Here is a 10,333-nt window from a genome sequence, read left to right as displayed (position 1 = left end):
TAAAAGTCTTCTGGACCCTTCAGTAAGTTCAGGCCAGCTTGTCTTACTAGAGACATGTTGCCATTCTCGAACGGATCTTTTATTTCCTGTGAATTCCTAAATGCTATTGAAGAAGTGCAGGACTCGAACTCCTCCTGTAACAACACATTGTTAATTTTTAGTCAATATTAATTATGCATCAGTGAAACTTTTCATGTAAAAATACTGCTCCGTGTCTTGCCGACCTAAGTGAAAAGCATCATCATAAAAAGTAGATCACTGTTCAAAAGTAGAAAGACTGTTCTGTGTACTATCAAAATTTGTGTTCTTTTAGGAAGGAGTGAAATTCTAGTGTAAGCACAGCATTAAGTACTGTTTGTTATGTTTTAGGTTTGACTCACTATTGTTGTTATGCCCTCTGCATGCAAATTGTCCCAGGCAAAATCCATAGAAGCCGAAACGTCCCTAGAACATTCTAGTGTGTTGTCCATAACAGAAATGTTGGTATTACGAGAGTTTGATGTGTTTATATCCAGGTTTGTAGTCGGCTGTGTCACAAAAATAAGTCCACCTGCAAAAAAAGACAAACAACGAAACAGACATTTTTTTCTTGAAAATATTGTGTAATTGTCTCATGTTTATGAAACCGCAAAATAATTGATATATTGTCGTTTTATTGATCACTAATATTACATCATCGCAGCTACACTCATTTTCGATTTCTACATAATCCACATCAACCTTTGACGGATTGACAGTGTTATGACCATCCTGACAAATGTCATCTTATCCCGTAGACCATCAGCATCATGGTTTCTTCACAATCCTCAGTTTGCCATCGGGACTTAACCTCGTGTAAAAAAATTCTAACCACCCACTCACCTTGTTTGAGTTCTGCTGCTCTCAGAAGGAGAAACTTCTTCCAGTCACGTGCTGAAGCCTCGTGGTGAGCTCGCAGCTCTTCTTCCGATGTCGACCGCCAGGGAAAAAGTGTTTTGGAGCATCTCACGTAACTGAAGAGCAGTTATTTAGTCTATATTCTTGCATATAAATCAATTGAAAACAATTAGCCTTCAATAGCATCATCTGTACCAAAACAGAAAAAGCGAAAAAATTAAGATCCTGTCTGTGCCAGTTAAAAAAAGTAATTTACAGACTTAAAAAGGGCCATTCAATGTACCAAGATGGCAGTCGTCAAAAAGTTATTAGAATGTGGTTAGAAATAAAACAACAGTTTCTCTCTCTCTATCTATATTTTGTTATACATAAGGATGATAAAACATTCTCAATATGTATATTACATTATAAAAATCTGAATGCAGACAGATTTCCCTCCTCGGGAGTGTCTACTTATATGTCCAGTGGTACGTTTGAACTCATACTTTCTTCTTTTTTCTCAGGCCGTCTGGTGGCGCAAAGGTTACCGCCTGTCACGAAGACAGTAAGGACTGGTTGACCTGGGTTCAGCTCTTGTCTCAGACATGCTTTTTACAGGGCAGGCTGCCTTGCCATGATATAGCCTTAGTTGCTGGGTCGGCGTAAAACACTAATCCTCCCCCTCTCCTATTTTGAGACTGTATCAACGTCTGGAAGCGTGTAGTCAGTTTATAGCCTGTGCTAATATTTTATGGTCAATGTGATGTTTTTATCTTAGATATTTTATATCTGATATTAAATTGTATTTTCTTTTTAAACGTATTTTTTTATTTCAGATTTACTGTTGGCTGGTTGATTGTTTTAATTTTGAGTTGCTTTCTCAGAGAAAATTTCCTGACGTCCAGGTCTGAAAACAGATCATACAGAGGTCTCGAGATAAGATCTGAACCTAGGGCCTCTAACTTCAGGGTGACAAGAGAGTGTTTTAGCTACTTGTTTCAGACTCACCTCTCGTCACTCAAATACTGCACGGCCATGAAGGAGACAATGACATCACAGGTGTTGTCAGGTACACACTGCTTGTAGAAGTTAGTGCCACATGCCACGGGGAACACGTTGCTGAACTTGGACAGGTATGAAGTTTCACCTAATTAGCATAAAACGTTACAATATGATAAACTGCATGTTGTCTTTATTGATGAATATACTTATTATATAAAGGGTAATTAGAGATTTAAATTACGAAAGGCCTGATCTATGAATGTATTACCTTACATTACAAAGAATTACCGTAAATTGTTTTGAAGAGGCTGTTGTAGTCGTTGGATGGATGGTCTTCGTACAACACCTGAATCTTCAGGTCGGGTCCATGTTTGTTTCTTAAGTGTTCTAAAACAATAATAATTAGCTTTAGATTAATTTCATTAAGTTAATCAAAAGTCGAAAATGCTTAGCATTCAGTTCTTTGTCAGTCGTAATTAACTCATCCTTGTTTTTGCTGTCCGAATATAACGATGGCTTACAGACAATGTGGTTCTTATTTTGCAATCACAAAATAATGAGGTTTTCTGAGGACAAGGGGTCAATAGTTTCTTTTTCTGATATTATGGGCGCGTTACATGAGAGAAAAGAAGAGAACAGCTACCATTCAATGTAAATTATATCTTCCATTTGTAGAGGGCCGTAGTCCATCGTGTTTAAAATTCTGATAAATTCAACACCTGACAGCTGTGGTATTCTTACCATAAAAATGCCATAAATTTCCATTGTGTCATACATCTCTAACCATGTGCATTGTCGCAATGTCTAAAATTCTTTATAGATAAGCCATGTCACGGAATAAATTTTAAAGACTTGCTTCTTTGTGTAGGCGTCAACATATCTTTCAAATATATAACTATTAAAATTATCTTGTACTCTGTGCGTATGTCTTCTTTCTAAAATAGACTATAACACGTTATAAACTAGTTGATTTGATAATAAATATTTATGTTAATAACTAATAGTAACAGTTACTTTTTACAATGACCCAAACTACTGGTTTCTGTACTTACCAATGACCCTGTGTATCAGTCGTAGAGACACCGACCCATCACACGTTCCATAGTCACCAATGGTGAACACGCCTTTTGGTGAAGGCACCGGCACTAAATCTACGAGATAGAAATGCAAGTAAATTTGTTTGGGTTAAAATTTGTTTAACTCCTGCTCTAATTTTTCAGCCGCCGGGCAGGTGTAATTGCTTACCTGACTGATAAAACGGTGTAGTGGCGATTCCTGACAAGGGTGTCGTTGCGCATAAATTAGGGTATGAGATGGCGAGGAGGGAAAGTTACAATTAAAACAAGAAATATTTAAAAAAAAAAATCGAAATTTAACATATAAGGAATGGCAAGTCGACTGAATAAAGCATACAACGCAATGCAGTAGCAACAGCAGCAGCAGAAGTTCAATCACATTTAGATAACAAAAATGGGAAAATATATAGACACATAAAAACATACGATTAAAAAAAAAAACAACAAAAAAACAACAAAAACAAACAAAAACAAACACAGATATACCCAATGCCCAAGTAAGAGATAAAGCACGAAGTAAGGGAGATAACAATAATAATAAAACATCGCGGCACATGGCTGTCAGAGTTCTTGCCCCTGAAGCCTAAGGACTAACTCTTAGTCACTAACATCAGATGTAGAACACCGTGAACTCTGTTGATACTGTGTCCTTTAGTTTCTGTGGCCTCACGCGACGATCTCTATCTGACCACCGCTTCACTGTCCGTCTGACCCACACAGGCACCCTCCGCAGGCACAAAACATGTCTCACACGCGACATTCACGTATGCGAAATTACAAACAGAAGTACACCAATTATCGAGTATAACAGATACATTCAATTCTACAAAAGACAAGGGGGGGGGAATTGTTTTTTTTGCGCCGTGCAGCAAAGCTGAGGCTATATTACGGCAAGCAGCCAGCCCTGTGAAACAGATGGTCACGTGCAGAGAAAGAACAGCGTGCCCGAGACGAGAAATGACTCAGGCAGCCAACTTCAGCTGTATTGGTGACAGGCGCTAACCGTTGCGCCACCGGACCGCTCCCTACTCTTCAACAGACAAACCTACTCACACACAAAATAAACACAGACACAAGTTATACACTTTCATGGTCAGTACAGGACCGCAATGAAGTCTCTGTTCTGAAAAAAAAATGTGGAGCTGACTGTATATTATCAGACAAACTCACACATGACATGACATGGCAGGACATGACATCGGAGATATATACAAGACAAAAATTATTGGACCCAAGTATTGGACCCTTGCGGGAACCCATATCTTTCAGTACAGAAGCATATGAGCTTGATATGGTGTTGCATACACAGACACAATAAAAGAACGAATTTCATTGTCTAACGCATTGCATTAAATTAGTAGTGTTTCTAGAGATTTACTATTTATGAAGGAGATAAGAAATTAGAAAAATGCGTACAAGACTGTGTTACATACCTAAATGAGATAAAACCAATCCTTCACAGCAGTCAGTAATAGATTGTGTTAGTCGCCCTAGACTTTTCCCATAGTAACCAGAACCTGGTTGCCAGAAGTATTGAAATGAAGGTGTCGTGCCACCCGATGCCTTTTCTGACATCTTTCTTGGTGCTCTGATGTCGCCACGCCATCTGATGTCCTCTGACCTGACAGCAGAGAGGACAGTGACAGAGGATGTCCACACGGCCACCGACCAGTGGCAGTCTTGTTCCCAAGACGGGGAAGCACAGTCTGTAGCATGCTTCCAAACTGAACGAAGCAAAACTGAGCACTAAGCTGGTTTACTCAAGGGCAAGCCAAGTGAAATATTGGACGAATCTTAACATTGTTGTTATTTATGTGACCCGCCGCCATGAAATTAGTCACAGCAGTTCGGCAGAGGAGGCCGCTAAAGGTGATAAGGGTCAACTTTGTTTAGTTTTACCTTTTTGTGAAAATTAATTTCTTGGTCATTAAACGAAGGGGGAATTAAACCAACATCAAGGGCTTAGCATCTGACCAATCCAATGGATTAACATAATTACTTCACTAAGGGTTCAGGGTCCGTTCTTGTGGCCGGGAGGTTTCTTTTGGTGCTCCGGTCTCCCCTTGCCTCACTACTCATAACCTTTATATTCCTTACTTTGTCACGAACAAACTTTTGGATATTTTATTGTTTTCTTTTGCATTAAATCTCACTACTGGTCTGCCGATAGTCTTTCTGTTTCGTTCACACACGTACACTCACGCACGCACAGAGTGTTTTGTGTGCACGCAAAGAATCCTGGACGACTTATTGCCAGCTGTGCTAAACAAGTTGTGACCAAAAAATTGACGTTCAGTAAACACTTTTAAGTTCTAATTAAGCAAAAATTGAACCCATGTCTTAACTTTAAACCCGGCAATAATAACAAGCAGTTTATTAAATCAAATCAAATTAAATCAGACTTTATTGTCTGTCGAGGAGACCCCAAGACAGAAATTTTTCTTTTGCTCACACGGGCAGGCATACATACTCATACAGACATCTAACGCACACATAATCACTACTATCTGTTCATCATCTGCAGGCAAACCAACTTTACAAATTGTCATCTATGTCATCTATTGGCCTTGACAGAAATCCCTGCATTTCATTAATTATTTAGATTGAGAGCTCGTCTTGTTGTTGCGAAAGAGAGGGCACATTCAACAAAAGTGATGGCTGATAATGGATGTCAGCACCCTCTTCTCTTCGACTGTGTTGATTCCTCCTAAATCCTTGTGTCTTTATTTAGGATGTGATGGTCTGCTGGCACGAAGGTACTCTGGTAGGCAGCTTTCGTACACGTGTCACTTTATAGCGCCTGCCTGAGGGCAACAGCTGGAAGTTGTGATGGAGAGGGTGTGTTAGGTCAGAAATGATGTTATGTGCCATCCTTCTGACTGCATGAAGGTACGAGTCAGAAAGTGGCAGCTGTGATTTACCAATAATTTTATTGGCCTGGTGGATGACTCTGGCCAGCCTTGCCTTGTCGTTGACGAGGAGCAGACCATACCAGACAGCGATGTTAAATGAGAGGATGCTCTCAACAAGAGACCTTTACACAGTCTCCATCACCCCAGAGCTGACGTGGAAGCTGGGGAGTCTCATCAGAAGGTACAGCCTGTCTGTACACTTGGTTCACGTGATCACTAAAGGAGAGCCTCCCGTCGATCACTGTACCAAGGTACTTACACAGCAGCGCTCTGCACATTAAGTTACCGTCACCATATTATTTCGCTTTAAGAAAAATCCGGTACTGTCACAAACGGTGGGAAAGGTTACCAACAATTAAAACACCAAATTCGTGCGTTATTTCGCGAAATTGATCCAGCCTATCTAACTGTCTATAAATCAGTGCTTCCTGCATCATATCAATAGGGATGTTGATACACGTACTCCATTACCCAGACCCCGCACGGATGGTCGGCCCCAGGCCTCGCGTGGTCCTAACGCCGCCTCTGACTACACCCTGGCTACATCTACTACTGCAGAAGGAATAAAAATGAATAAAACGAACACCAATATGTCTGCGGTCAGATAACTGATTATGCATCTCTTTCAAGGGAAGGTTGATTACCGAACTCTGAATAGTATTGCATTAGAATTCATTAACAGAAATCAGAGAAGATGAAGTCTTGTGGCAGACTGACTTGCCGAACTGAAAAAAATTTATATAATCATACCGTTGATATTATTTTGGTCATTACAACCTTGTGATTGCGATAGCCGGTGAGTCATTTTTTTTCAACGAGCAATGTTACTTGCTTAATGTTTCAATTAGTATTGAAATCAGCGTGATACCACGTGTCTGAACGCACGCACGTCCCTCTTTTTTTTCTTCATGTGCGGGTGAGAGCGCGCTCACTGTCAGCATGGACTTTTGCTCCCACCCCTTAAATAAATGCAAACATTTTCCTGCGTCTCTCCCTAGAAGCACAGAAAGCCAAATATATATATATATGAGTCCCTGGTTAAGAACATAGAATGCATATACCGTGTGTTTGTGTGTATGTGTGTGTGTGTGTGTGTGTTTGTATTTCGTCTCAATCATATGTTGTTTATTGTATCTTTTGCGCAACAAGTCTCCCTACAAAAAGTTCACTGTGGAAAGTTTCTGGATTCAGTGTCGCCACGTTTCTTTGGAAACGCTCAAAAAATTGCTCCACTATGGCCGACTGTTCTTCAGAAGTGCGAGTGTTCTTCATGCTGTTCCTCATGGCTGGTTCTAAAACAACTCGAAATGAATTTACCAGGATTTGAGCAAACATGTTGCTGTCGTTCTTGCCCTCTGTAGAAAAAAACAAAAACAAAAACAAATTGCGCTTCAATAAACAATTCGCAAAACTTCACAATTATTACATGACAGTGATTAAGACAAAAAGTTATGTTAATGAAATGTACTACAGGCAGTAAAAATATAACTATTTCATACATAACAAATGTCAGTGGAGGTACTACCATGTTGAGAAACAGATCATGATAAGAACATTTCCAGTTTGTTTTAATTGAATAAAATAAGCCTTTAGCAGAGGTCAGAGTGTGATGAACAGAAATGATCTGAAAAGGGGTCATCATGCAAAAAAATTGACAAAAAGGGCATTACAGTGTACAGCTCATTTATAATAGCACTCATTGTATTATGTTTACTTCATAATTTGCTATATCCAATATCTCTAAATATAAAAAAACTGTATTTTTTCTGGGAAAGTATGGACATAGTTACAGTTTTGTTGCACTTACCCCGCTGTAGCTTCTGTCGCCACAATGTTTTGGCAAAGCAGGGAGGGACAAGCACTTCCGGTTCTTTTACCAAGTTGAGACCAGCCTGCCGGACAGGAGAAGTGGCGGCATTCTCAAAAGGAGCTTTTAGTTCTTGTAAAGTCCGAAATGCCAACGGGACACTGCACGACTGGAACTCTTCCTGTAATAAAATATCGCTTGGTTGTTCTTTAATTTTATTATTGTATCACAAAAAAATTGTGTCATATGAAGAAATGAAAAAAAAAACACGAAAAGAGAGAAGGAGAAGGAGAATTAGATAACCTTAATCCCGAGTTTAACTCTCTCGACAAGATGGCGACAAGGGCTACACAAAATAAATGGACTTTTCGTTCTTTTCCTGAAGAAGACAATGCATCCTTCAAGTTGCGACTTTTTACACCTCACATTAAGTCTAACTACATGGATATTGTAAAAAAGTTTGTTAATGTTGCAGCTGCTACATACTCTGCTTATTATATCCTCTGAATATAATTCATTCCACGTTAAATTGAGATGAATCCAAGCGTCCTTTGTACATTCTGTTATTTCTCCAGGCTGTGCAGGACTTTTCTTCAGGCGTTTGGAAGGCTGCGTTACAACTAGAAGTCCACCTGTAGAATAAAATATTTTACAGGAATACATTCTTGTGAAAATATTTATTTCATTATTAATAAAAAATATAATGGAAATGACATGGACTTTATCATGATCATTGATTTCAACATTATCATCGTGACCTCAACCATCAAACATTCTGACCATTCCTCACACTCAAGGGCCGAACAAGATGTTACCTGTAGCTTTGTAGTCTCGCTCAGGTGTGAGGAGTGGTCATCTGACTGCTAAGGAGACACCAAAGAGTATTTTAAATGTGTAAAAGATATGTTTGAGGAAGATATTAAGGAAAGGGAGATTAGTTCCCGGTGTTATTATCGTTTATCATGTCGTTATTATCACAAAACCAACTTGATTATGCTCGCAGACAGATGTGTGAGACGATTGCCAACCTTGTTTGAGCTCAGCCGCTCTCAGAAGGAGGAACTTCTGCCAGTCACGTGCCGAAGCCTCGTGATGAACTCGCAGCTCTTCTTCTGATGTTGACCGCCATGGGGAAATCGTGGAAGTCATCACGGGACTGCAAAATCAATCATTTCATCCTTTGGGGGATTCTGATAGTACCTGCAGTCTAGATAATACAAACATTCTAGGACATATTATCACGACAAAAGATCCTGGTACACTGATTATTGTTCCTTATTCTTTGCAGTGGCTTCAAGTAAAAATGTGAGAAAAACTTCTGATTTTCGACTTTTTAGTTTAAAGTAGGCTGTTGGACAACAGTGACAGGAGATAAGCAATGACATTGGTGTAGCTAACAAAACTCTTGCTTTTTAACCTTATTGTGTGGAACTCACCTCTTGTCACTGAGCCACTGAGTGGCAAACGATGACATGATGATGTCACATGAGTTGTCAGGAACACACTGCTTGTAGAAACCAGTGCCACAGGCCAGCGGGAACACATTGTCGAACTTGTGTAGGTATGTCTTGATCCTAATATGGACGAAAGCTACAGACAATATTAATTGCTCTTACAACAGATAATAATTGTATTAATACTAAATCCCTTCAAAGAACTGAGGATTGTGACACACACTACATCAAACACCGTAAATAGCTGAAGAGCTGGCTAGTCGGGTCGCTGATTTCGTACAACCCGAATCTTAAGGCAGGTTCATGTTGTCCAAACTGTCTGAAAACAATAAATAAATCTTATTTTATGCTGAAGTAAATTTAAAGAAACTTAAACATTGCTGTTAAACATAGTTCTTGTGTTATTTGTATTTTAAATATTATAATGTTATATTTCAGGAGTGGTAGAATTAAAAAGGTTATGACACACGCTATCATTATTATCGTTGACCTATGTGATAGCAGTTGCTGTTTACATCGTTCTTACGTTGTTTCTTTACTTAGCATGACCGGGTGTACAGTCGTAAGACACTGACCATCGCAACGTCCAAATAAGTCCACCGGGAGGGAACACGCCTTTGGGAAGGCACCCGGCACAGAACTGTTAAAGCTGCGTTAGTTAATTGAATAAAAGGGAAGCAAAGTGGATAATGATTACCACATGTCCAAAAAAATGTTCAACTTTTTATTTCCATGTTCTTTTGATTTATTTTTTTAAAGTCTTCCTATCTAAGGGACATTTGGAAAACTATGAAACGGATGAGGTAAAAAGGGGTCGGACGTGCAAGTGCGCATTCTGTTATCAGTTCCACGTTTATGCTGCAAAGACATTGTGAATATAATCATTAAAGTCTAAAAATTCAGTAATTTGCTACTTGACATAATTGGGACTGCATTGTGTTACCAGAGGGTAGAATAAATCACATAAAATTCTGGTCCGGAAAGGTCTAACTATATTCTTGATAAAAACCTAAACCTGAGTGAAAAAGTGTACTGATTCTCTTTGGATTACAAAAACATGAAGTCTCTAATCAGCGATCAGGTAAGAACGTATTCTGGACACTTATTTCATCCTTATCTCTAAGTGTCTTCAATAACTAATTATTTTATTTCATATTTTACAAAAGAGAGAACATCGCAACAATTCTAAGCTCAAAAAACAAAATACTGACAACATAACCTAAATAT

At 39.0% G+C, this 10,333-nt stretch overlaps 2 protein-coding genes across 2 annotated transcripts in view; both read right to left on the bottom strand.

Moving 5' to 3' along the window:
- LOC112574925 (farnesoic acid carboxyl-O-methyltransferase-like) overlaps positions 1–5,182 on the bottom strand; it is a 32,392-nt gene extending 27,210 nt beyond the window's left edge. The window contains exons 1-2 of the mRNA XM_025256304.1: positions 4,367–5,182; positions 2,910–3,008 (exon numbers count right to left, since the gene is read on the bottom strand). Of these exons, the coding sequence (XP_025112089.1) occupies positions 2,910–3,008; positions 4,367–4,508 (241 nt within the window). The 5' untranslated portion in view covers positions 4,509–5,182. The remainder of the gene's footprint in view (positions 1–2,909; positions 3,009–4,366) is intronic.
- A 1,761-nt stretch (positions 5,183–6,943) lies between these two features.
- LOC112575792 lies at positions 6,944–9,808 on the bottom strand. The gene is made up of 6 exons (XM_025257815.1): positions 9,804–9,808; positions 9,089–9,226; positions 8,681–8,808; positions 8,139–8,284; positions 7,653–7,833; positions 6,944–7,200 (listed from the first exon to the last, which is right to left on the bottom strand). Exons 1-6 carry the CDS (start codon positions 9,806–9,808, stop codon positions 6,971–6,973), a joined length of 828 nt encoding a protein of 275 aa, XP_025113600.1. The 3' UTR covers positions 6,944–6,970.
- Positions 9,809–10,333: the final 525 nt, after the last annotated feature.

Source organism: Pomacea canaliculata, linkage group LG11 (assembly GCF_003073045.1).
Source record: "Pomacea canaliculata isolate SZHN2017 linkage group LG11, ASM307304v1, whole genome shotgun sequence".
NCBI classification, from domain to species: Eukaryota; Metazoa; Mollusca; class Gastropoda; order Architaenioglossa; family Ampullariidae; genus Pomacea; species Pomacea canaliculata.
Note: the sequence above shows the minus strand (reverse complement) of the source record. Positions and strands in the feature narration are given on the sequence as shown.

Coding starts and splice junctions, on each gene's coding strand:
- LOC112575792 (XM_025257815.1), bottom strand. Junction 7,834..8,138: donor CAGAGGATATAATAAGCAGA/GTATGTAGCAGC, acceptor ATTTTATTACAG/GAAGAGTTCCAGTCGTGCAG. Junction 7,201..7,652: donor GCGACAGAAGCTACAGCGGG/GTAAGTGCAACA, acceptor TTTTTTCTACAG/AGGGCAAGAACGACAGCAAC.